Below are 27,882 nucleotides of genomic sequence, written 5' to 3'. Positions count from 1 at the left end.
TTTAGGATTTCAGCCTAAAGGCTCTTCACTGGCTGTGACCCACTGTATGTGCAGTGTTTGCAAATGACCTAAGCAGCAGCCACAGCAGTGTGCAATTAATGTGCTCTTAGATACTAATTGCACCAGCTGCTTATAGTACCTAAGCAGATCAGCGGTTTTCCGTGGCCTCACAGTGGCTGCAACTGGTCAGTCATTTAAATGGACCCTGGTGCTCCAAAAGAAAATTACAGTTGGCTTAGGTAAAGCTATTCATAAATGTTTTAAGTTATTATTCTCTTTCAATGTAGAAATTCTTTGGAGTGTACAATAAAGAGGCTTGACTTTAGAAAACTGTGGACCAATGTCCTTTTGCTCTTAGCAACTGTAGGTAGTCTACATGCACTGCGGTTTTCAGACAGGGCTCTAAAAACTATGACATGATACAGCACCTAAGAAAGCACAGCTGTTATGTAATTATTAGTTCCAAGTCTTTTCCTGAAAGGATTCAATAGCTTCCACTGCTAACAGTGAGATACTAATTGCTCAAAGTGAGATATGAGGACAAGAAGGTGGGGGCCTGGAACTCATTTCCATGTTTTGACAATCTCCATTTTCAGCTAAATGAGTGAAGCTATAGGTTGTGTTAGCCACATCTGTTATCTTCACAATTATGCAGCCTACACACTAACACTAAAAAAGCAAGTGTATTTTAGATTAATGATTTCCCTTCCCATTTGAGTGCTCTACCCATGATTAAAGCAAATACATTTTTAATGTGTTTATACACCCCCTATGGGGCTTTGAAATTATGCTGGCTAGAAGTAGAGAACTTTTCAATTATGTATTATAGATTAAAAGACATTATTAAAGATGCCAGTAAGAAGGTTGCTTATATACATTACCTTGAACTGTCACCGAAATATTCAACTCCAAATAAGTTTTCAAAGAATCATGAAGCTTAACTTAGCCAAGAAACAATAAACATGTGATAAGCTGAGAAGCACTGCCCTGGCCAATGTGTTCCTCCTCAAGCTCCTGAACCAGGCAGAGCTCTGCCCTGAACAGCAACCCCACCCCTAGGCTACCTCAGCTTCCAGGACTATCTCAACAACCAGTTCTGTGCTAACCAAGAGCTGCTTGTATAAGGCAGCTTCCTTCTGTCCTATGTGAAGTGACCCAGACAAACTCAGCCCTGCCAGAAATTCTGTTCACAGTCATTACAGTTGTTCCTTTCAGGCAAGCAGAGTATTCTGAAGAGTTGCATGGGAGGATGCCAAAAGAAGAGGTTTTTTGGGGGGAAGGGAAGAATGGTGCAGGGCACTTTGTTCCTCATTTACATATTCTTCCATGTGTTCTGACAAAAGAAGGACGCACAGAGTTTTTTTCTTTAAAATATTTTTATTATTATTATTTGATGTCAACACTGCACTCAAGGCTGGTTAATCCCAAAAGGAGATCTAAAGTGCTGCTAACAATGCCCCAATTAACAAAGACAGTTGAGTCAGGGCTATTCGGCAAAGTGTGGATTGCATAGTCTAAATGTGTCAATACAAATTAAACACCAACTAGTTCATGTGTCAGTTTTGTAAACCTTGGGAGAGCTTGGAAACAACTAGAAACCCACTGAAGACAGGTAAAGAGCACAACAGGTGGTACATTAACAATTCAGACATCTAGGCTTTAGTTTATGTTAGAGCTACTGTATACCAAGACAAAATTGATATTAAGAAGAAAATACATATCATGCCACCTAGCTCCTGAAGGGCAACTGTGGGTGTGATATACAGCAGTGCACGAAGTGGGAGAGGAACAAAATGGGATGGCTAAGCCAAAGTGAATTATGTCTGCCTGAAAAGTGGGATGGCATCCTACCCCACTTCAAGCACTTGTAACTAGCATTCATACCGTAAGTGTAGTACTTGTCTGTTCATCTTTAACTGCACGCTGCCATTTCATTCATAGTAACTTGTGCACTTGGGTTCAAGGCACAAAGCAACAACTGGATTCAGGAACAATGCAGACTAACAGTGCAATTCTATATATGTCTTACTCAGAAGCATATCTCACGAGTTCAATGGGCCTTAATCACTAGTAACTGCAGCTGAAGTAGTCTTATACACCCATGAAGGGGTCATGATAAAAATCCTCAACAAATGCAGCTTTGCCACCATCAAAGAGAAAAGGAGCAAGACTTCAGTATTTGCTTCCAGTTCATAAAACATGAAAGATCTAAACAGTCTTGTATTTTGCCAGCATGTTTAAATAATCCAACTGCAGCCATATTGCATACCAAAACTAAAAATTAACTAAGAATAAGAATCTGGCCATAATATACTACAAAATGTGGCCAGCTACAAAAAGGTTACAATTATGATTTCTGTGCAGGATAAACCAAGTAACTAATTCCAGAACATACTGGCTACATTCAAGCAGTATGGCAAACTATGGGATTTTCTTTAAAAAAATGTTTGAACTTGTGTGAGGCTCAATCATGGTTTGCACTAATTATTGTCTGCCATTACATCTGAATTCACAAACCACTGATAAACCAGTTATGACTGTTGATACATCTCAAAATGCTGCTGCTCTGTGCAGACAGGAAAGAACTTGTGAAATGTACAGATCAAAGACAAAAGATAAGCAGCTCAAAATCACAGTTTATCTGTTGTACATTTGGAAGTGCACACCACCGTGTGGGTTCTTAAATACAGTGAGCACAAACCATAGCCTTTTCTTATGAAAATAAGCAGTGCTAAGCCTCATTCATATGCATCCTCCTTGCATTTGTTCGTGCATTAGGAAAAGATATTAGAAGCTTACACTTCCAAGTTTGTGGGTGGTAAACCATAGCTTTCTGCATTGTCAAAATGGCAAAGTATAGCTCACCACAAGCTAGAAATGGAAGCTTCCCATCTCCTACCTTTGCAGACATAGCAAGGGGAAAGAGAATACTGTTTATTCCCATTCGTTTATCATTTGGCGAATGACTAGAACAACTTTTTGTTAAATCAGGAGGACATTGTTAAGAATTTTCGGTCTCTTGATGGCAAGATCACTACGCAGTATTTCCAATCGGGATTATATTTATCATATGGTTCGGATTCAGGATTTCAATCCAGTAGCCATCAGGATCCTGGATAAAAGCAAGTCCTTTCATTTTACCTACAAAAGAGAAATATAGTTTATAAGCTTTAATAGAAGAAGTCCTCAACAAATTCATGTTTCAAGCCTCTAAAACTAGTTTAGCAAACAAACAAGTAAACAAACACGAGCCAACTTACAATTTGAGAGCCACTATTTACACCGAAGACTTACCATCGTCTGGTTTTTTGACAAATTTCACTCCCAGCTCCTCAAATCTTTTACAAGCTGCATTTACATCAGGAACAGCAATTCCAATATGACCTGAAAAACAACAAAGTAACCAAAGGCAATGATGTTTTTAATAGAAATGTGAATAAAACCTTCTTTTCTTAACTCAATTGCAAATCAGTTTTTTTGTTACAATGTAGAAAGTGTACTTAATATAACAGAGTTAATTTATACCATAGCATAAATGTATGTTACGGTTCTCTGGGGATGGTATTGCTTGCATAATCCAAGCTACATCAGAGTACACAGTGACAATCACTGTGAAGCGCTTGTTGGTATCTGACCTCTTACGCAGCGGTATGTTGTGTGAAAATATGCTTCCAGACCCAACAACAACAACAGGAAAACAGAATGCAGAAGCTGGCCATCCTCAGTTCTTCTTTTAAATGGTTGATAGTTTTTGTGTGTGGGAGAGGATTTCATAGTTTGTTCATCAAACATTTGCTTAAGAGTGATCCCTGCTAAATTAGACCCAATGCCTATCTTGCACAGCATCTGTCTGCCCCCCCCCCCCCCGTGGCCAATGAACTGTGAAGCCTATGGGGAATCCCACATCATCACATCCCACATCCTTCTCACACAGTTGGACAACAGCAACAGATATTTAGATGCATGCTGCTGATCCTGGAGGTAGCATATACCCATCAGGACTAGTGGCCTTCCCATCAGTCCCAGTCAGCATGTCCAACAGTGAGGGATGATGAAAGTCATAGTCCCAACAACACCTGGTCACAGGTTCCCCATCCCTTTCTGAAGCCATCTAAGTTGGCTTTATGTCACCTTTCCATTAAAACAGGCTCACCAACTGTGGCTAGCTCTATGATGTGACAGGATTAACACCCATGACAAACCAAACTGGTGGGGCACCGGGGGACAGGGTAAGGGAAACAGGGCACACACAACTGAAAAGCCAACTTTAACTGAAATAAAGCACTATTGTCTGCAGTTTATGAGTCACTGCCATCAGAGTTGGAGCACCTACAGGAAAATGGCACTCTTTTCCTCCCTAGAGGAACACTTACTAAAGAGCTGTGAGTCAGAAAGAGAAAGATGCAGAATAATGTGTACACAAGATCCACACATTTATTCAAGACACACCCTTAACTGTTGTTGCCTCCTCAAGATGTAGAAATTGCTCTCAAGATTTTGTGCCAAATTCTCTGAAGTAATTATGAATCCAGTTATTCTGCCTTTATAATAAGTTCAATTACCCCAGTTAGCTTTAAGTCTATAAAACCTAGTGAAAACTCTGGAATTGGATTATACCTATGTTCTTGGCATCTACTAGTTAAGATATGTTTTGTTGAAATTCACGGGAAGAAAAAGAAATGTGAGCATTACCCACATCAGCTTTCTTTACAACAGGGGTGACTTACCACGGCCTGCATCTGCCCCTCCCCCAAGAGGCTTTTTACCCTGAGGCAAATGTTCCCAATTTAAAAAGTGTTTTTTAAAATTACCGACTACTCCCTTAGGTTACCCATTGTAATACTAAAACCTCTTTTTGTGACCTTCCAAGACCCCCCCCCGCCCACTTGTCATTTAAAATTATAATAATAATAATAATTTATTTAGTTTTACTGACCATTCTTGCTGGTACCCTATTGTGATTCCAAATTGTTCTGGTGATTTCCAAGATCCCCAACCCCACCCTGCAGAATGTATCCTTTTTAATTGACCATGCCCACTTTTACACTTTGGCCGCAAGAGACTGACCATGGGTCAATGCAGCCCTTGATCCTAAAAAGGCTAACCACCCCTGCTTTACAACATACCGAATCCTCGGGGATCTGAATTGCCATTGTGGTAAGCCTGACTCTCATCATTTTCAGTGCCCCAGTTGCTAGAAAAGAAGGAGAGGGATGTGGGGGGTGGGGAGGGAAAGAGAATAAGAACAAAAATAAGAATGCATGGTGATAAACACAGTTATAACAATAGCAAAAGAGAACATTTAACAGTGCTTGTGAGGAGAAGAGACCCAGCCATCAGGGGTATACAACATGAACAGATAAAATGATGAACTTTTCCAAGTTACTAGAATCAACATTAAACAAAATATTAAGTCATGGATTAAGATGATATTAATATAACATTCTTCACTTGAAAAAGCTATTTTACTGAAGGAAGTCTTTTCACTTCATTGACAAATATTAGAACCATTTTATATTTGTAATTATGTTTTGCTCAAAGCAAACTAAGGCCAAGAAGATGGAAGACTGAAGAATCAGCATAAAAAACCAGTTGCATCGTAGAACTGCTAGAGCAGATGTGGGGGGAAATGACAAAAAAAACACTATGAAGTATAATGGAATGGAATTCCAGGATATGTGTGTGAAAAAAACCCCATAAGAACCTAGAAGGAATTTGGAGGACAAACAGGATCTTTTTTCATAACTTGAAAAAGAGCTGGCAAATGTTGTAAACTTTTTGTCAGAAACTGGCCTGACAGAAGCAATGTAGCTCAACTGACCATTTTCTTGTGCGGAACCATGTTTTGAGGTTCCCAAAGTTCCCCTGGGAAGAAAGACTGACTGTTTAAACCACTCAGGGAACTGTAGCTCTGTGAGGGGAATAGGTGTCTCCTAATAACTCTCAGCATCCACTACAAACTACAGATTCCAGGATACTGCTTCAAACGCATAGTGTAGATGGGGGCAATAGTAGTGAAACAGAAAGGACATTCTCAGGCATTGCTCCCACTCTCTAGTGCTGCCCCTTCATTAATCACAAAAAACACACCAAATCAAAAAGTCTCAAATGCAATTTCAGAGAGCAACAAACAAGCTTGTCCTAGCACCGAAATAAGGGAAGGCGCAGGCAAAGTTCAGTCTATTATTTAATCAGTGCTCTGCTTCCAGCCATGTACACTGTACTAGACATTTGAGGGGGAGTTTTGTTGTAGTTAAGTGACAAGAATATATTAGGATTTATTCTTAGCATCTACTGATGCCTAACATTTTAGTCAAAACATTCTGGATATGCTTTCATTTTCACACTAGCATCATATGGTGACATACTGACAAGCACCAAAATAGATTTTGTTATGATTTGCAACATATGCCAAATATGTGCATTTTATTTCAGTGTTAAATGACAAGCATATGCTTTGAGAAGCAGAGTTGGTATAATGAACACAACTTCTTTGCTGTCACAAACAATTCTGTACCTCTTGCCACATTTTAAACTTTGTAAACTAAACATTTGCTAGGAGTAATTTTCATTCTGTAGCTGCTACTTCTGCATTTCATGTGTAATCTGGGACAGTCCACTCCAGTTTGAATGTGCAGGAGGGTTTGGGTGAACACCTAAAGCTAGCTGGTGTGTAAGAAAGGCACTCTGCTCACAAGAAAGTCAAACGCTGCTTCAACTATATTAATAACCAGCAGAATAATCAAAATACAAGGAAAAAACATGATTTAGAGAACACAGTTTTAACACTCACTGCGTCAGTTCTAATACGCCCTTTCTAGACAGAGTCCACGCAATTCCCTCTTTTTTATCTTTTGGAATATCATTTTTATCTTCGTAAGACAAGAAGTAGAGGGAGAATTTCATAGCAGGGAAGTCAAACTTGTTGAGTAGGCTAGAAGAGAAACATCTTGAAATTAAATTTATGTGAGAAAAGCAGAGATTACAAAACTTAGAATGTCTTTGGTGAGTGTTACAGATAGGTAGCCGTGTTGGTCTGCCATAGTCAAAACAAAAAAAATTCCTTCCAGTAGCACCTTAAAGACCAACTAAGTTAGTTCTTGGTATGAGCTTTCGTGTGCATGCACACTTCTTCAGATACACTGAAGTGTGCATGCACACGAAAGCTCATACCAAGAACTAACTTAGTTGGTCTTTAAGGTGCTACTGGAAGGAATTTTTTTTGTTTTGGTGAGTGTGTTATCAAGTTCTCATGTTCATGTCAAAAAAGTTATGAACATTTAGAAAATATAAGTCTTGTGGCACCTTAAAGGGTAACAAATTTATGATGATTCAAGCTTTTGCAGACAAGAATCCACTTCAGAGATAGATCAAAAGAAAACTTAGACAATAATCTATTTTTATAGCGCCACAAGGTAATTTGGTGTTTTTACTGCAGAAGACTAACATACTCAATTACTGTAGTCTAGAAAGTCAACATTTGCTGCTGTTCTTCATAGTTATAACAAGAGTGCCAGAAATGCAGAACATGATACTCTCAGCACTGCCATTTATGGGACAATACAGTACTATGTCCCATGTGTATGCCATAGGCAAGAAGACGCAAACAAATAGTTGGGGCTGTTTGCCTTTTAATTTTAAAAACAGCATGTTTTTTCGGCATGCTTACTTGGACAGCAATCCAAGCAATCTGCTGAAGCTCTATGTCTAGGTGCCTTTTTTTCTTCAGAAAGTTTTGTTATTGTTATTGCTATTATTCATTTCATTTCTATACAGTCATACCTCAGGTTACAGCCGCTTCAGGTTGCGTTTTTTTGGGTTACGGACCGCCGAAACCCGGAAGTACCGGAACAGGTTACTTCCGGGTTTCGGCAGTCGCACATGTGCAGAAACACTAAATCGCGCTTTACACATGCGCAGAAGTGCCGAATTGCAACCCGTGCATGCACAAACACCGGTTTCGAATGCTGCAGGTTGCGAACATGCATCCAGCACAGATCACGTTCGCAACCCGAGTGTCCACTGTACCATTTTATATTTTAAAGAACAAATCTCAAAGCTGTTTACAATACATTCTTAGCATCTACTTAGCATCCCGCACAGATCACGTTCGCAACCCGAGCGTCCACTGTACCATTTTATATTTTAAAGAACAAATCTCAAAGCTGTTTACAACACATTAAAACATCAGAGAAACAACCCAGAATAAAAGAAATTCAGGCATCAAAGAAAAGATTTCAGATCCTTCTCTAAGTGACATTTTGCTTTCATCAGTTGCCACCTTGGCATCCAGAGATCACCACATGGGCATAATTGGACCCAAACTATATGCCTGGCTCATGGCTAATTTCCAACACCGATCTAGAGTACAGGGCCTCTCCAACCTCCCATTGCTCCCTCTAGCAGCAAACAGAATTCCATGGTGTGGAGAGAACTCAGAATCACCAGGGCATGTAACTTCTACTCAGGAATGCTGTTTCACAGGCAACATTACCAAGCTCTAATCTCTGACCAGTTTCTACCAGTTGGTGGGGCAGGCAGATGAGCAGTTTGTTCACCATGGTGTGGATCACTTCACAGTTCTAGGAGAGGCAGAACTTTTATGTCCCACTGTTAAGCTCTGTATCACCAACATGAAATATTTAGAAACATTCTTGTTCAAATTTGTTGCATCTTAAGCCATGCTAAAAGCAGGTCATGCAATTATGTCTCCAATCTCGTATCTTTACAGGACTGGCAGGCTTGCAGTTTAGAACAGACGATTGTGAGACGCTAATGAGAAAAAAAAGAGCCAGCCAAAAAAATCAGTTGGTACTTACGTCATTCCGAGAACCTTAGTATAAAACTCCAGAGACTTTTTGGGATCTTTTACCCTGAGCATCGTCTGTTGTAGCAGAAAATCCTACAGAAATATATAACTTGTTAAATTGTTGTCAACCATGAACGGCATTCAACACTGGAATGTAGCTTTTACTTGAATGATTTTGTTAATTCGAGCTCCACATACAAAACATAAAGTGTACAGAAACTATACAGTTAATGCCTTCAAAATTATTACAGTTCTGTGAATAGTGCCAGATGAACAAATTATGTAGTTAAAGTGAAAGGCTACAATCCTAAACATACTTATTAAAGAGTAAGCCTAGAGCAAGACTCATTTGTGAGTGAGTAGACATAAGACTGTTTTGTTACACTGCAAGCAAAACTTGGGGGGGGGGGGGGGGGAGAAGCAGGGCAATAGAGTCTTTGCCAAATCCCAAACACGGCCACCTTGGCCAGCAAGGGCAGAAAGGGATGGCTTTTCTTACCATTTCACTGCAACAGCTCCAGGCTGGCATTACTGAGAGGCCTGAAGTACTAGGCCTCTCAGAGGATCCACAATGTTTTAAATCCAACGCTTCCAGTGCTCTGTTCCCAAAACACCCTGTTTTGAGGCTCTCCACTTACTACTGCCAGTGGCAAAAACATCACCACTCAGCTGAGATCTTTGTGGAGGAGGCGGAGGAACACAAACATTTGATTTGAACATCAAAGTCTCTATTTTAAACTCTCTCTGAAATAAATTCAGACCATTCAGAAAATAAATTATATAAAGAAATGGGGAAATAGATTTATGAGATTTCAGCAGCATAAATGGTACACCCTTATTTTATCCAATTCTGAGGAGAAACATGTTCACTAATTCAGAACTAACTGAAACTGTTATTAGGAATTATGAGGAAACAAAAGTGTTGTGTATAGCCTACATCCAAGAATTGAGTTCGTACACCACTTGGAAGTAGTTAAGAGTTGTGGCAAGAACAGACCTTCGCTCAGACAAACTAAGATGGCGCAGTGATGCAGTGGAAATAACAACATCTGAGAGGAGGAGAAAAAGTGAAAATGTAGAACCATAGATGCCATTTATGATCGGATTACAGCAGGGAAAATGAAGAAGCAAATGGAATTAACATATCACACAGGAAATTTATTGGATACAAATTCCGCTTGCAGAAATAAAAGTTATTAAATATGTAACTATGAATGAAAGTCAAGAAACTAGTGGCTGTCAACAAAGGATTAAGACCGGAACTGTTGTTATTGGATTAATTAAGATTATGAAAGCAGGAAGAAATAAGAACTTTGTAACCTGAAACCCAGTACACGGGAAGTCATCTCAAATTGATTAATTTGGTTCTTGAATAATTTTGAGCAAGGTGGTTTGAAGGAAGAGATTGTGGTGTCTGGCAAGTATACTGTTTTTTCAAAAGGTTTTTTAAGGGTTTCCAGAGGGTTAGAGGGCATTTGCAAGCGTTTCCAGTGGTGTTTCAAATATACACAATTTCACTTCTGGTTTCCTGCCGACAGAATAGGGAGCGCGGGTCTGACAGACCCGAGCCCACAGAGGTTAGAGGTGAGTGAGCCATGGCAAGGCGGCCCGGCAGAGCGCCAAATCTCCCCCGAGAAAACCACTGCCAAAGGGCAAGCGGGGTGGGTGGGTGGAGAGAGGTTGAGAGCACTCTCAGCTGCAATGCGACTCTATGGGACGAAGCTTCAAGCTGCCTATTATCAGCAGCAGATTCTCAACTAAAAAGATTCAAGCTGAAATAAGAGCGTAAGGAGAATTTTGCATCTTCTACAATTTTGATTGAAGAATCAGATTGGATTTAATTAGACTAGATCTGGCAATACATGAAGGGTTTAAACAGGAGGTCCACCCTTCGATTTCTGGATAAATTACGTTACATGGCGAAAAGCTGCAAGTAAGAGAACTTGCTTTCTTAAAAACCTGTGGCCAGTGCCTGTTGATGAGCCACCAAAACCCATTCTTTACTGATTGTCAATATCAGGAGATTTTAAAAGTGGCTACGATGCTGTGTTGAGAGGCAGAAAAAGGAAGGTGGTGCCGGACTCCTGGGAGAGTCAGGGAGCCCTAACACCACTGTCTCAAACCTTTCGTTTACGGTTGTGGAAAGGAAAGTTCTTAACAACTGAACTCTATCATAATTGCATTATTATCACTAATGGATTATAAAATTGGGAATTTAATTTTGTACTGTGTTGAGGAACCCAGCAGAAGAGACTTGGATTAAGATACCGTAGATTCCGGCATATTAGGCGACTGAGCCTATTAGACGACCCCCCAAATTGGCAGCTGCAATTTGGGGGTTCGTCTTATAAGCCCAGTCGCCTAATACGCTGGGCAGCTCTGTGCTGGGAGAAAGCCGCGCAGCGCAGAGCCCGCTGCCCATTGCTGCTGCTTCCGAAGCAGCAGTGGGCAGGCTCCGCACTGGGCAGCTTTCTCCCGGCACGGAGCAGAGCCCGCCGCTGGCTGCTGCTGCTTCAGAGCCACTGCCGCAGCAGCAGTGGGCGGGCTCCGCTCCACACCGCCCATACCCGGCGTATAAGACAACCCCCGACTTTTTAACCTCTTCTCCGGGGTTAAAAAGTCGTCTTATACGCCGGAATCTACGGTATATGAAGAGCTTTGCTGAGGATTATAAGATTTCCTGTTGGGAAGAATAAAAGAAGGAAGAAGCTTGAAGTTGGCTCAATAAACACAACTGAGACTTTAAGGAGCTTTAAATATGAGTACAGACAGCAAATAGAGAAATTTGGGTGAAATCACAACTGTGGAGACAGAGAGAAATTTGGAAGGAAGAAGGGCTAAAATGGGGAATTATCCTAATGGGATAGGAATTATCCTAATGGGAAGCCTTTTTCAGAGGAGATATGCCAAAGTAGGAAAAAAAGTAGGAAAATGGTTTTTATTTTGGGGCCAGCGGTTGTAAATAAATTGGGACAGCAGCAGACATGGATTAAATGCTTGCAAAAAGCAACGGTAAGGATAATTAGAAAGGGAAATAACATGAAAGCATAGCTGTGTAATGTATAAAATGGTCTGAATGTTTAAAACATCTGTGCTGTACACCACAAGTTTAATTGTTTAGTAGTTGGAAAACTGGGTAAAGGGATCTGGAATGTAAGATGATTTGGTTTATTTAAAGAACCAGAAGAGGGGGTGATTTGGGGTGTGTGTGTAAAAATGTGTTCTTCTTGATTATTTTTTAATGTTAATGAGAAATGTGTGGGGTAATCTGGTATTGATACAATGTGGCATATATTGGATTTTTTAAAATTGAAAATAAATTATACACACACACACACTTGCCTTGAAACCTAACCCCTGTGTAAATTGGGAATTCCCTGTATTTTAAACTGGGGTTGCAGATGCAACAGTTCCAGAATGGTTTCTAAAATACATATGACTGTGCAATAACAGTCAAACTCTGCGTCCTAGTCCAACACAGAAACAAATGGGACTGAGCAAAATGCTTTGTTTGGGGTTCAAGTACAGCAGGCATAGGCCAGTGTTTCCCAACCTTGTGCCTCCAACTGTTTTTGAACTACAACTCCCATCATCCGTGACTAGCAAGACCAGTGGCAAGGGATGATGGGAATTGTAGTTCAAAAACAGCTGGAGGCACAAGGTTGGGAAACACTGGCATAGGCAAACTCGGCCCTCCAGATGCTTTGGGACTACAATTCCCATCATCCCTGACTACAGGTCCTGTTAGCTAGGGATCATGGGAGTTGTAGTCCCAAAACATCTGGAGGGCCGAGTCTGCCTGTGCCTGAAGTACAGTGTCTTTATTCCAGATTATTTCTATGCATGCAAAAGCTTTGCAAGAAATTATATTTTAAAGCCACTAGCAGTACATTTCCAAGCAGGTTCTCTCAACGGTCCTACTGTGTTGAATGGGTTAGGTGTGCACTGGATTGCAGCCCAAGCGAGGCCACAACCTTACACGAGTTATGCTGAAATCCTACACAAACTCAACGAGGCTTATTTCTCAGTAAAGCGTGTGTAGTAGCCCTGCGAACAATGCTTTACTTAGTAGGGCATTTCCAAGTAAATGGAAATGCATAGGCCTGGGCGGACAGCTAAAGCAAGACAAACGTGGGTTAAAGGATCTCGCTATATACTCTCCCAGGAAAGACGACAGCTCCGCACCAAGAACAGATCGCACAGAGACTCTAAACCGCGATAGTCGGCGAGCTCAAGCATGCCGGGAGAGATATGATCCTCCGGGTCACGGCGCTAAAGTTCAGCCACGCAAATATTCGGGTGAAAGGCGATCGCTGCCTGGCCCTGCCTCGGCTCTGTATCTCCAAGCCCCAAAAGAGAACCGAGCCCGTCTCTTTTGCACGCCGCTTGCAAAGGGAGAGGGAGAGATCCCCTTGCAAGGAGTTAATGCAACTTCCCAACGCTTTGCAATTCTGCGCCTCCTACAAAAAGCAACCCTCCCTCCATTTTATATATGCACACATTAAAAATCATCTCCTCGCTTTACCTTCGTACTGGGATGAGGGTCGGAGCAGAAACTGAAGGCGGCTTCATCGGTGAGGCCGACGGGCTCCCCTTGCTCGGACATGTTGAGGCTCTGGAGACGAACTGCTTCCCGGAGTGGATCCTAAACCCTACAAGCGTCTAGCTGTCGCGACAGGGAGAACGAGGTTCCCTGAATCTCTGGCCAATAGTGACCAGTCATGCAAATTAGGGCACCTCGCGTCATGCAATCCCTTCCGCCTATAGCAGCGCCGCTTCCCTAGGACGAAATCTCTGTTCCTACAACTCCCAGAATCCCCAGCAAAGCAGGTGATTTTTAATCCCGTCCTTCGAAGATTGCGACACTGTTCCCTTTTCAGGGACGCGGAAGCAGTAAATCTTAATTCAGGTCATAAAAAATGGTTAGCTAAAAAATTCCAGCCCGGACACTGAAAGCACTATAGGCACAATATTTTACAATCTTGGTAACCATTTTCAAGTCAATGCCAGGTTTCTCATGCATTCGAGAAGAAAGTCAGAGAATTCTCCTGCCATGCTATGCAACCAACTTCATTCCATTTAATGTGCTGAGCTTGTTTATTTTGTTGTAGAACTTCTACCTCTTTACTTTCTGATTGATGTTAGCTCCTGTCTTTGATGTAAACTTCTGACTTTTTCCACAGGCTGCGTACCACCTCAAGTGTGGTGGTAATGCCCCAAAGTAAACAAAACATGTTTTGACAGAAATAGAGCATCAAGACAAGAAAAGTGCTTCAGTTTTACTGTGGAATTTAAGCTGCTATACTGGAAGGAAGTCAACCTCCAGAATTTCAGGCCACACCTTTATTGTATTTCACTAATAAAAAATATGTATATAAAACTTAAAACCATGATACCTTCTTTATGCACTATTTCTTTTAAAAAGCAAGTGTTCAAAAGCTTGTGCTACTGATTCTCATGGAGAATGCATGTGTTTGCAGTTATCTAGTAATGGAGACATCATCTGTGATAGGCCTAGAATGTAGAAAAAGCAGGATAACTTTAAAAGGCACGACCAGCTACTGATCCTCATTTGGTTTATCCTCAGCAATATTGTCAAAATCCTTTCAGGGATGCCCATTCTTTTACCTCTTACTTTAGAAGCTTATAGACAGCCCATTTGCAGCACAAATATTCTAAGATGGGGAAACAAAGCTAACAGCCTCTTTTATTTGTGACAGTGTGAGACATTTTTCCTCCATGAAGAAGAAGGTCAAGGAGATAGTCCTTGGCTAGGTTCGCATAGAGGGTCAGAGAACGACCCAAATCTATGTGTAGCAAGCGTTGTCTTTGGTTGGGAGTCGTGGTGGAGTTTGGCTGGGCAACGCAACAGCAGCTTGTTGGAAAGACATGGGCCACGCGCGCATGTCGTACTTTTAAAGCACTATGGTATCACCTGATAAACTTCCTAAAGAATTCTATAGCCCTATTGCCTTACCGGAGCAACCGCTCTCAGAGCACTTTCATAATCCCTTTTTCATGGAAACTTGGGGAATTGTAGGTGACCAAGGAACAGAATGAGATGTAGCCTATGATCCTAAACACACATGTATAATTGAACTGTTAAATGCTAATGAGCACAATGTGCAAAGTATGGTTTTGTGCTCTAAATTAACAGTTACTTGGGAAATTGGTTTTAGGGTCCTAGTGGAAAACTCTGGCACTGAGAAAGATTAATATCATTACAGTATTATGATATCACTAAAAGAGTACCGAGAACCACTCAGGAAGCTTAGAAATCCCAAAACATTGTGATTTTTAAATGGATCAAAATGGCACATGGTGTCCAAATGTTAATGAAGAGTGCCGCCTCCACCTTGGGAATCTTCATGTCAAGTTTGGTGACAATATATTGAAAGACAGCCAAACTTACACCAAAAATAGGCAAAGTCACAATCAAAATGGTGCCTGGCAAAGACCACCCCAACCCTCACATACACATTGGGAATTCTCATGCTGAGTTTGACAGCAATATATTTAGAGGCAGCCAACCCTTTGCCAAGAAACAGATGAATTCATGCAAAAGTCACGTTTTGATCTGCCATCTTGTTTCAAAATGGCACCAGGCATCCAAACATTGACATAGACCCCCACTTGCCTCTTGGGAACATTTATGCTGAGTTTGGCAATGATATCTCGAGAGGCAGCCCAACCTCTAGATGGTGCATATCTTTGGTGCATCATTTAAAATAAAATGTGTCATTCTGCTCATTCGCTCACAAAGAATATACAACAGAGATGGAGATGGATCTGGTTTGTTCAGCCTTAGCAGTAGAAGGATCATCACAGCTTTGTGAAAGCAGACTTTGATTCAGGCCTAAAGTGGACCTGCTCCTTGTACACAGCACCCCTGTGTCCATAAAATAGGAGGGAGGGAGAGAGGAGGGAGGGAGGGAGAGAGAGAGACTAATTAACAGAAACAAAAGCTGAAACAGAACTTTGCAAATACTGTAAAATCTAACTCAGAGATTTTTTATGAGTTGAATGACTGAGATAAGCAAGAAGCATGTTTAGCATTGCCTACCCCAGAGATGTCAAGTGCACTCATTTACTTCCTTTCAAGTATATAAGCAAATGGTAGTCAGCTGCCGCTATTTAGCAAAGCAAAATGTTGGTGCAGTAATAGCACAAATCTTTATACAACTGGCCCTGGGTAGCCTAGTTCTTTCTGATCAGGATCTAGAGTATTGCAGTGTGTCTGCATGTACACTGAATTTACCATACCTGAGAGGCTAGGTGCACATTCTGCTTTTGTACACCTCGGCTGCCACAATGAAAGGTATTTGCCTAGCAATGGAGATTGTATAGTTTGCTTCCAAGCTGTCAGCAACACTTTTGTGTGGATCTCTCCCCCATCTGAGTAGATGCTTGTATGTATCATTTGTGCAATAAAGTGGGTACCTTATGATAAATAGCAACAGCACTGCTGCACTTCTGTGTAATAAACCGTTTGTGGTGTTTTGTTTTTTTTAAAGTAAGACATTTCATGGTAAGAAAAGTAATGGTGGGGAAATGTGGAACAACTGCCAGTTGACAGCAATGTTGTGTAGCATCCACACAGATGTTGTGTGAACAGATCAAGATGAACACTCCATAAACAGGTATTCTGGAAGCAACCGTACAACATTACAGTTGGGCTTGCATCATGATTCCATCCCATTATTGGGTGGGCAGGTTCTGTGCCCAACTGCCAGTGTGGTTCGTGCACACCTTAGAATGTAATGTGCCCTTCCACATATAGTCCCAGGTGGGTTCTTGGAAGGCTGTTTAAACTGCATTAGCTGTGTGATTCGGCTTTTTATGAATTCTTCCACCCACTATTCCTGGGTTTCATTTTGTTCTGAAGAGGAGAGAGAAACTGCTCTGATCTCAGTGGATGAATTCACTGTGACTGTCTTAGTGGTTCATTCATCTTTTTGAACAAGGTAAGTCAGAGGACATTCTTGTGTTGGGAGAGAGGGGAATAATTGACATCTTGTGTCTTGTTTTAGAGGAGGAAAACTGGAGAACACAAACCTATAGAGGAAGACCTGCTGCCCTCTGTACAGTATAATGAAACCCTGTCTCAGTGGTCTGGCAAAAGAGGCAGTATTGGCAATAGTCTTAGCACAAGGATGGAAGAATGAGGAAACCCCAAAGAAAGAACAGTGGCAAGAAAAATTGATGAGCTATGCAGAATGGCTAAATTGACATATAAACTGCGTGACAAGGACAATCGTGACATAAAGGAAGAATGGGAACTTTTGAGAAATTATTTAAAAAGGCAACAAAATGACTTGGAGTCCTTGGCAGGTTTTGAATAAACATCCACAAATTTATTAGTTGAACACATGACAAATAAGGCAAAGATATGTACAATTAATAACATGCAGAGAACAATATGTACGAAGAAATAAGAGAGGGGAGCTGAGGGAAGTCCTTGGGGGGGGGGAGAAGGAGGGATGGGGGGAAGGAGAAAAATAACATAATTGATTATTTGGATTGATAATTTGGTATGTTGAAAGTTTAATAAAAAAATTATATTTTTTTAAAAAAGAAAGAGGCAGTATCATGTGCTGTTATACCCTAATGGCCCGAATATAAGTCATATTTTTTCCTCCAAATTCTGACCTTGAAAAATTAAAGTGTGGCTTATATTTGTGACTTTACAAAAAGCCTGGCGCAGCGTGAGGCGAGCTGCCCCCCCCCCGGTAGAATGTCTCTTCTTGCCCAGCAGGCCCCCCACAGCTGTTAGGGAGAGGGGGGCCACACGGTATGGGGGGGGCAGCCACTGGTGGGTTGCGAGTGCCCAGGCAGGCTGCTGCCGCCGCCCTATGCAAATCTCCCCCCAGCTGCACCGTGTAGGGTTGTCACTTCGGAGAAGAGTCGAGGCGCCTTCAGCAGCCCCCCCCCATCATTTCCCAGTGCACTGTGCAGGTCCTCTAGGGCCACATTGTTTTGCTCAGACCACCCGGTCACTACCATGTGTTGTCTCTCTCCCCCCCCCCCCAAATTTGAAAGGTTTGGCTTATTTGCGTGTGCGGCTTATATTCAGGCCAACACAGTAGATGTTTTGAAATGATTTTATTGTCTGCCTTCCAGTCAAAAAAGGAATTCAATTTTATTTATTTTTTATTTCTGATCATCTGTTGAAAATGTCTCTGCTTGTTCTTGTCCTCTAGCAATTTGTCTTAACACTTCAGTCAGTGAAACCTTTGGCACCTTGTGGAGATGAACTCCTCTTAGGAGGTTGTTCCAGTGCCTAACCCAAGCCTTGTGGTGACTAGTGTTCCAATTTTTGTTTTATCATATAGACACAGACGTTGTTTGCACACTAGCATTTGAAATGGAGGAGACACCAGAAGCTCCAGGTGCTGGTGAGGGTGCTGGTCCAGAGCCTGCTGCTGCACCACAAGAGCCTGCTCCCGAACCAGAGGCACCCACGGACATGGATGCTGCTCCTGGTCCAGAGGATGATCAGCCTCCCCCAGATCCTGACGCAGGCCCCCCAGCAGATGCTGAACTTGGCGGCCCTGGGGAACCAGAGGCTGCAGACTCTGAACCTGGACCAACAGAGGAAGGAGCTAGAGAAGCTGCCGAGGACGCAGCTAGAGAAGCTGCCGAGGACGGAGCCAGAGAAACTGCAGAGGAAGAACCAAAAGAAGTTTCTGAACGTAGTCGACCTAGACCCCCTGGCCGTGGGCCAGCAGACGCCGCAAGCCGTAGGACATCTAAATTCCGCCGGAGCACCAGTGGGGTTCAATCTCTGCAGGAAACTCTAAAGGAAAAACAGGTTTGTGTGTCAGAGTTTGGGGTGTGTGTGTGTTTTACAAGCTCTTCCACTTAAATTTAGGCATGTATTAGTGAGATGATGCATTATACAGTCATACCTCAGGTTACAGATGCTCCAGGTTGCTTCTTTTCTGGTTACGGACTGCCGAAAGTAAAGAAATAAAAGGGTTAGCAGTACCTATTTATCTACTTGCACTTTGACGTGCTTTCGAACTGCTAGGTTGGCAGGAGCAGGGACCGAGCAACGGGAGCTCACCCCATCGTGGGGATTTGAACCGCCGACCTTCTGATCGGCAGGTCCTAGACTCTGTGGTTTAACCCACAGCGCCACCCACGTCCCTTGCACATACTAAGGTGTAATTGCAGTATGGTTATGGGACCTAGGAAACAAAGGTTTCACAGGAAAAAGAAGAAGTCAGAATTGCATTATTTCTTAACACATTTTCTTTCCATTAGGCACGATTTAAAGAAGCCAGGGAAGGCCGGAAAATGAAAGTTAATGCCGCATATAAATATATATTTGAAATTCTGTCAGACAGACTTGGACTAGACGTCGTAACTGTGGAAGAGCTAATTTTAGACGGCCCAACAGTGAGTCTGCTTTACAGATGTTGCTTCTACAGTTAATTTTTTTTTTAAGCCTTGCTCCCTAAATCCTCAGTCCTCTTAATGTCAACACGTTCATCTCTTAAGCCAGAGATTTTCAACCTTTTGGGGTCCACGGCTCCCTTGACCAACTACACTCTTTCTGCGGCACCCCTGTGGGACTCAGGAGTCCAGTAGTGTCACCCCTTGCGTGTAGAGCTGGCAGCCTCTCACCCTTTTTCAAACATACTCCCTTGTGGAGTGTTCTCTCAGCTTCCTCTCTTCCCCCCTCTCCTTGGGAGTGCTCTGGGCAACTGCAGCTGCTGTCCCTCGTCTCTGAGCTGCCCCCCTTGCCCCAAAGAGAGGTGTCTCCTCCCACTGCTCCACAGGGGCCTGGGAAGCACCCCTTGGCCAGCCCCAGAGGCACCATTCGCCCAGGGAGCTTGTAACCAGGGCTGTTGCAACAAACAGCTGTGCAAGCCTTTGGAAGGCAGAGATGTGAAAGGGCATCAGAGGTGGGAATGAAAGTGGGCTAGAGGCCAGAGTTGCCCACAGCACCCCCGACCATCATTCAAGGCACCCCAGGGTGCCATGGCACACTGGATGAAACCACTGTCTTAAGTTTATACAAGCTTATTAGCATCAGATTCATGACAACCATTGCACAGTACCAATAGGAGACCCATGCTTCTTCCAGGTCAGATTTCCTGTTGGTTGCAAATTGCACAGCAGATCATAGAATAGAATCATAGAATCATAGATGCTGCTCAGAAGAATGTAGGTTTGTCCCAAGAGCTCAAGTGTATGGTCAATTATTGTGACTCGTAACATTCACTTACGTAATTGAGGAGCAGGGCTACTGAGCTGCTATTATAAGAGAGAGACTCTTGCAATGCTCATCCCGAAGTGCTTGGGGACAGTACAGAGGTCTCAGCTTTGTCCCTTACATGTCTGTGTGGTGTGTGTGCATGTGGTGGGATTGGTAGCTGTGAGAGGAGTAGGCAAAAAGGGAAAGGGGAACAGAGAAAAAGGGAAATTCTCTCTTAGAGATCATTAAGCATTAAACAGCCAGTGTTGTGATGCAGTTATACTTCATGTATTAATTTAACATTGTGTGTGAGAGAGAAAACAAACCTTCATGTTAACTGAAGTCTACTGATTTTAGTGAATCCATGCTGGAATTTTCCAATTGTTTTGTTGTTTGGTGGAAAGTGGGATGGTATTTTGGCCCCCTGTCCCGCTTTTCCTTTAATTTACTTCAAGCATGTGAACACCAGGCTAGCATAACTGGAGATCCTGGGGACTAGACCCTTCTGGGGATTCAAAGTCATCAGTGCACCGTCAAAAAGCACCCAGTTTGGTGGCCATTTCACAAGCCACTACCCACTTGAGCAGAGTTGAGGCCACACTAGCAGTGCATCTATCCATTGACAGAGGCCAGTGGAGAGATGGTTGTATTGCTACCCTAACTCCAGCTAACAGCATCGGAGGTAAAGATTGCCCTATAAGTCAGGATCTGCCCACACTTCTGGAAATGATTAAATGTGGAATAAAATTAGAATAAGAGGTGATATACAGTGTTAGTCATACTCAAGAGTTAGACCAGTTGACACAAATGGTATTAACTTAAGACTATAGATTTCAAGGAATCTACTGTATGATGATTTAGGCTGTGTGCATACCATACATTGAAAGCTGCCCCTCCACCCAAAAGAGAATCCTGAGAAGTTAACACCACACAGAGCTCCAATTCTCAGCACCCTTAGCAAACTACAGTTCCCAGGATTCTTTTTTGGGGCGGTGGCAGATGTGCATTCACTTTGCTTTAAATGCATGCAGTATACACAGTCTTAGTTGGATATGCCTTAAAGTTTTGGATATTTTTTTACAAAATTAAAATAAGAAGAAAACCACACCTACGGCAAAGTAGTTATGGCTGCTGGAAATACTTCTGAAAAAGACAAAGACAGCTTGCATTTTTCTTTCAGTGTTGATGAAAATGTTTGGTAACTCACTATGTAATCTCTTACTAAGCAAGGTTGCTTTCTTTTAAATAAAAATAATTCAGCGTTTTGGCAAGATGTTGACTTTGAACCTCCTTTTTCCATTTCAACAGTTACAGGCGTTTGACAGTTTTTTGGTCAAAGGAGGAAGCAGAACACTGAAGTTTATTTATCAGGAGGGTGAAGCTCCTGGTCTTGGTAAATGTTAGCAATTATTTTATTTAACCTTCCATCTCAGGTGAAATTGAGAAGTTCTTTTCGTCACACTAGATCAAATAATAAACTTCTGTAAATCATAAGGCCACAGTATAAGCAAAGAGGCTTGAGTTTTGATATCGCCTCCAGCCATTAGGTAGTAGTACTACACAATTTGGCTTCAATTGGCTCTTTTAGCTAGTATGACATCCAAAATTAATCCCTGGATTTTTAATATAAAAGGCTGCCATGTTTCTTTTTACTTCTACAGTCTGCCTAACCAGGAACCTGTCTATCATTATTAAAACAAATATATACAGTTGATAACAATTCAAGTGCTGGTTATTACCCATAATGCCCTAAAATGTAGGTTTAGTGCTATATTTGAAAGACCATCTCCCTTGTAAAATTGTACACGTAGAGCTTTCATAACACTGGTCAACAACAAATTTGTTGTCTGCGTTTTTTCAGTTGATTTAGGACAAATCTGTTGCGCTGAATCCAAAAATCACATTGGTTTTGCTCAGTCAGGTCAAGTTTTTGAGCTATGGCCACATGTGTTTTTTTTAACGTTTTTGTTCACATGTACGCTTGTGTGGAGCATTTAAAAGAAGTTGGTGGGGGTGAAATGCCATGTCAAATAATTGTTTTGATTGGAAATGATTATTTTAATGACAAGAAGTATTCAGGTCTGATAGTTCTGGGGGATTATGTTGAAAAGGGATCAGTTTGAAGTCATAAAACCTTGAAATCTTCCATAAATTGGTGTGGCTGGGATCAACAGAAAGAACCGGAGCAGCCTCAAGTATCCTGATCTTCAATCAGCACGTCGTCCTGTAGCTCATTGTGATGAAATTCCAGTGCCTATCTTCGGAGAGCTTCCTGACATTAGTGACAAAGATGCCTCCAGTGTTGAAGGACATGAAGAAGAAGAAGTGGTTCTTGAAGATGATGCTCCACATCCATTTTCCCAAAAGGAGTTGAATGATCTAGTTCGCGACCTCAGCTTGTCAAGGGACTCTGCCAAACTGTTGGCATCTAGATTGAAGGACAAAAACCCTCCTCTCTGACAATGCTCGCATCAGCTTCTTCCGCAACAGGCATCAAGAGTACCTCAGTTTTTTCTCAGAAGAGAAGGACTTGGTGTACTGCGCAGATATTGCACAGCTTCTGCTCAAGCTTGGAGTGCCACAGTACGAACCCAAAGATTGGAGACTGTTCACTGACAGCAGCAAGCGATCACTGAAATGTGTTCTGCTACACAACAGCAACCAGTTTGCCTCTATACCCCTGGCTCACTCGACTACACTGAAGGAGAACTATGAAGCGGTGAAGTATGTGCTGGAGAAAATTGGTTATGATCAGCATAAGTGGTTTATTTGTGTTGACCTGAAGATGGTGAACTTTTTGTTGGGACAACAGTCTGGCTTCACCAAGTACCCATGTTTTCTGTGCATGTGGGATAGTAGGGACCGTGCTCAGCATTACACGAAGAAGGACTGGCCTGTGCGGGAGGAATTGGTGATTTGCAAAGAAAGGAATGTCATCAACGACCCTCTGGTGGACAGAGACAGAATACTCTTCCCACTGCTGCACATCAAGCTTGGCTTAATCAAGCAGTTCACCAAGGCTCTGGACAAGGATGGTGACTGCTTCACTTACTTGTGCCAGGCTTTTCCAGGATTGACCATGGAGAAGTTGAAAGCTGGCATCTTTGACGGTCCTCAGATCCATCAACTCATCAGAGATCCAGAGTTCGGAAACTCAATGAACGAAGTGGAACTGGAAGCGTGGCAGGCATTTGTTCTGGTAGTGAAGAACTTTCTGGGCAACAATAAGGCCAGAAACTATGCAGAACTTGTCAACAACATGCTGACTGCTTTCAGAAACCTGGGCTGCAACATGAGCGTCAAGATGCACTACCTATTTTCACATATGGACCGGTTTCCTGAGAACCTGGGTTCAATGAGTGACGAGCAGGGGGAGAGATTCCATCAGGACATGAAAGAGATGGAGACCAGGTATCAGGGTCACTGGGAAGCAGTCATGATGGCTGACTACTGTTGGACTCTGAAGAGAGACCTCCCTGCCGCTGAGCATTCCAGGAGTTCCAAGAAATGGAAGTTCAAGCCCTGAAGTTTGAAAAATGGTGAAGCAACATGCAATTTACGTGTACTTACCTTTATCAATGCCCACCATTCAGTTTACAGTAAACCTGACCTGATGGAGAGAAACGGATGCCAGTTCCTGATTCAGCAGTACAAAAATACCCTAAATCAGTTGTAGAAATCTAGACAACATTCAAAAAGTAGTGGCCTTTGCCTTGCCTCTGGTTGGCTGGGCAAAGGATGAGCCTTTTCATTTGCAGTGTCCAAGTTGTGGAACCAGGAGCCCAATTGACCATCTTTGCTGGCATTCTTGCATGGTACCAAAATCCTTTTGGCTTGGTTTCCACATCACAAGAAACCACACAAGAAACCAAACAAATCTATGCTGCATACATTGCAATAAATTATAAAACATGACTGCAGCATAGGATGGGCTCACGGCAGTAACCAGATCACTTTATGCATCATTGCAGCTGATAGCATTTTTCAGATAAAAGTGAGACATTATGGTTGTTAAAAAGGTGCTTTTTTGTTTTCAGAGTGTGGTAGAACAATTCCAGGAGTGCTGAAAGGAACCAAAATGATGAAGTTGTATGTACATGAATCTCCAGACAAATTCAAAGGGCTGTGTTTATTTTTTGTACGTGCCAGGAATGACACTGCCGTGAATGTCAAAACTATGCATGAGGTATTCCCACCACCATCATTTGCAGCACATCTATCAGATAGGCAAGAGCAGTGGCGGGTGGGGAGAGGTTCCATAAATGGTAGGGACTTCTGGGAGGGTGAAATACATTTCTCTGTGGAGACCCAGTTTTAGGTCCCTTTTGGTTAAGGCTGGGCAAGAGGATACGATGGAAGGAGGGAGTTTTCCTCTCAACACCTTGGGTGACAGGTGAGAGAGGATTATTAATTTTAGAGCCCTCAAAGATTGTTGCATAACTGATTTTTGTGCTCTTGACTTCTAATACCTATCTTAATGCTCGATTTTCAAGGACATATACTTTTCAGTACTGGAAGGAAGTGAAGGGCTCCTGCTTGGGATCAAGAATATCCTCGCAAATCTTTTTCTGCCATCTGTCCTTGCCACAAATAATTGGGGCGCTTTGAATCAAACCAAGCAGGGAGAGTTTGAAAAACAGGCTTTTACTGAGACGCTGAACAGATATATGGCATTTTTGGATGGTAAGACCTACTGTGAGAAAGGAATGAGCTCAATTAATCTCAGACGTTTGATTTTGAAGTATTATGCCATTTGTGTGTTTATAAGAGGGATTCTATCCTAATTCATCCGGTGCATGACGAATCTCTGCATGCTTACTCATTTAACAAGTGAAAGTTCACTTGTTGAGAGAGCGAAATGAGAAGGTGTCATGGAATGCTCATAGAACACACTAGACAGGAATTTAGACGAGAACTGTATTGTTGGTCTCTGACAAAAACAGAACAGCAGCAGGAAACTCCTTACCCCACCCGCATACAACTAAGTCCAGAGCTGCCCAGCAACTAAATGGCAATGTCCACAGAGCAACTGTGCATCTCTAGATTCTTTGTTCATGAGGATTACCTATGTCAAATCAGGGTGGGGATATAGTTTTGTTAGGTTTTGAAACAAATACCTCCTAAGACACTGTGTGCCTCTTTGTCTGTCTCGAACACCCAGGCTTTAGCACTGTATGTCTTATTCTCATCAACCATGGGCTTTCAGCCTGAGTCTCTGGACTCAGTGAGGTCTAAGGGTGGGTGTCCTGGTGAACTGGTGAGCCAACTCCCCCTGGTCCCAGCATGTACTGAGGACTGTACTTTGGGGTTCTCCCTTTCCTCTTCCAAGAAGATAATGTCTGATTCAGGCTACAGGAGCCTGCAGGTCCTAACAAAGTACCTCTTGTATTACCACCAGAAGCATGTTTCTGGGATGTGTTTCTTACACTGTAAAACAAGTCCCAACACTTAACCAAGTACTCAAGACAGCTGACTCTAAGGATCAGTCCAGTTCAACAAAGCCCTGTGAAAACAAGTTCAGAGACTGTGGCCTTTCGTAGAATCATAGCATTGTAGGTTGGAAGGGACCACAAGGCCCATCTAGTCCAACGCCCTGCATTGCCAGGATCTCAGCTAAAGCACCCAAAGATGTGCCTTTAGTCTGCACACCTTGTTTGGCAGTGAGAGAATCCTGCCAGGCATGGGGATGTACACACGCTATACTGTATCTTTAAAACAGAATTCTGCCAAATTCCCTTGCACTGCGATTCCCATGCGCCTATCAACCAGCTGGTTGTTTGGTGCTTGGGAATCACAGCACAAGGGCCTCTTACAGGTGGATGGGGCAAGTCATCTGGCCACCATCTGACATCATAATGATAGCAGGTGTTTGACAGGTTGGTTGTCCTGCCCACCTGTCAAAGTTGGCATGCAGGGAATCTGTGTCTCATCAAAGCAGCATGAATCATAATATAGCAAACAAAAATAACACAAATCTCATGAAGGAAGACATAACACATATTTTGTATGTCATTTTTGATAGACTATTATATTAATCAAAGAAGATAGACTGTTACAAAGTTATAAAATTATGTGACTATAGATTTATTAAATATTTATCAAAATATGTTCTGCTTTGATAAGGAAAGCCACAGGCACACAGTATCTTAGCTTTCATATAAAAATATTGTCATGGTTGAATTCTCTGCTGTAAGAAGCCATTTGGACTTATTATGTACATTAATGTCATGCACTATAGCTTCTAACTGCTGTGACATTTCACTGAAGTGCATCTTTTGATAGCACAATCCAGAAAACACTGGAGCCTAACTCAGCACAGCAATGTGACTGTTTCACACTGTGAAACTATTTTTTTCTGAGTAATGCAAGGCTAGGAAAATTATTGTTGCATTAAAAAAATAAGTTTTATGTTTAATTGAATTTTGGGCTCCCTTCTGCCCTCTCATTTAAAAAACACCTCCCCCCCCCCGCTCCATGCATTTTTGTTTCCTGCAGGTGGAATTTTCTATTGAGGTTTGTGAGGAGCAGCTACCTGCTACCACTCAAGGGCAGAGAGGACACTTTCTTAACTCGTATGCAAAATGCATATAGGTCTTCTCTTGAAATGGAACACTTTTTATAGATCAAATGGTAGAGTCTGAGTACATTATCTATGTTGAGTTGGATCCTCAGTCTAGGTGAACAGGGGATCGGGAGCTTCTCTCCCCGCCCCCCCAGTCCAATGTCTTGCAGCATAAATTGATAACACAGTCTTCTTCAGCAAAAGAATAAAAGCTTTACTGAGTTAAAATAAACTTGTTTGCAAATAACAGCATAGAGAACAGAAGATTAAACTACAGTGGTACCTCTGGTGGTGAACAGGATCCGTTCTGGAGGCCTGTTCACAACATGAAGAGAGTGCAATCCACAGTGGCGCATCTGCACATGCGCGGGTTGCGATGTGCCACTTTTGCACATGCCCGTGACGTCATTTCGCGCTTCTGTGCATGCGCGAGCGGCAAAACCCGGAGGTAACCGTTTCCAGCACTTCCGGGTCGCCACGGGACATAACCTGAAAGAACGTAACATGAAGCGGACGTAACATGAGGTATGACTGTAGCTTCAGAGCATACACAGAGTTACTGAGTCACACAGAGGCATGACACACCAACAGTCTCCACCACTGAGCACAGGCTCCTCCCCACCACCTGAGTCTGCCTGCAAGCAGATACAATATTTATGCAGAGAATGAGTCATCCTCAAGAGGAGTCACAGTGATTCAGCATGCCCAAATGATTCTGCAGCTTTTCAACATTTCACACCATTTCGAGACTCCTTTACTGCTTCTGCTCTCAAATATCTTTGTCACATGACATCCAAGGAGTCGGGTAACCCATCAAAGGGATGGGTGTTTATGGGTGTGTGCTTCTGTCCAGACACCCAGATGAGAGCTGATGGACCATAGCACCCCCAAAATGGTGATCTTGGGGGTGGGAGTTGCCCCAATTTGATGTACATCATAAGATGATCATTAACCCTGCCAAATAATCAACAAGCAGATGGGTTGATTGATTCAGGATACACACCCAATGCCTGCACCAAAAGCTGCTGACATCTGTAATCAATGAAGTTGTGGCCTGTTTATATTCCAGTTTGTTGTCATGTTGTAGCACCCTGCTTGTGGTTAACGCTTAGCTGGAATGAAATATTCAACGCAGCAATAGAGAAATTAAAATAATAATTTATTTGTCAGACAAATAAATATGAGGCACAGTGGTATATGGTTACCAAGCTCTGGCCTGGCCTCTTGCCATTCTGGCCAGCACTTATATTTCCTTAATCCAGCCCCCATGCTCCTCCTGTGGCTGCCTCTGTCCAATCAGCCTGGTTG

General features: G+C 42.4%; 2 protein-coding genes across 3 annotated transcripts in view; one reads left to right on the top strand and one right to left on the bottom strand.

Moving 5' to 3' along the window:
• Positions 1–1,357: 1,357 nt before the first annotated feature.
• On the bottom strand, positions 1,358–13,507 carry GLO1 (glyoxalase I). The gene is made up of 6 exons (XM_079969361.1): positions 13,335–13,507; positions 8,820–8,902; positions 6,794–6,934; positions 5,127–5,194; positions 3,295–3,384; positions 1,358–3,141 (listed from the first exon to the last, which is right to left on the bottom strand). The coding sequence occupies exons 1-6, from the start codon at positions 13,413–13,415 to the stop codon at positions 3,035–3,037; spliced, it is 570 nt and encodes a 189-aa protein (XP_079825487.1). The 5' UTR covers positions 13,416–13,507; the 3' UTR covers positions 1,358–3,034.
• Positions 13,508–16,650: 3,143 nt separating this feature from the next.
• Positions 16,651–27,882, top strand: part of DNAH8 (dynein axonemal heavy chain 8) — a 132,955-nt gene continuing 121,723 nt past the window's right edge. Inside the window, exons 1-6 of one of the 2 annotated variants that reach the window (XM_079969135.1) lie at positions 16,651–16,773; positions 18,142–18,620; positions 19,076–19,210; positions 21,321–21,405; positions 24,050–24,198; positions 24,506–24,695. In XM_079969135.1, the coding sequence (XP_079825261.1) occupies positions 18,174–18,620; positions 19,076–19,210; positions 21,321–21,405; positions 24,050–24,198; positions 24,506–24,695 (1,006 nt within the window). In that variant the 5' untranslated portion in view covers positions 16,651–16,773; positions 18,142–18,173. The remainder of the gene's footprint in view (positions 16,774–18,141; positions 18,621–19,075; positions 19,211–21,320; positions 21,406–24,049; positions 24,199–24,505; positions 24,696–27,882) is intronic. The other variant, XM_079969134.1, reaches the window with a different exon arrangement.

This window comes from Podarcis cretensis, assembly GCF_951804945.1.
Source record: "Podarcis cretensis genome assembly, chromosome: 3".
Classification (NCBI taxonomy): Eukaryota; Metazoa; Chordata; class Lepidosauria; order Squamata; family Lacertidae; genus Podarcis; species Podarcis cretensis.
Note: the sequence above shows the minus strand (reverse complement) of the source record. Positions and strands in the feature narration are given on the sequence as shown.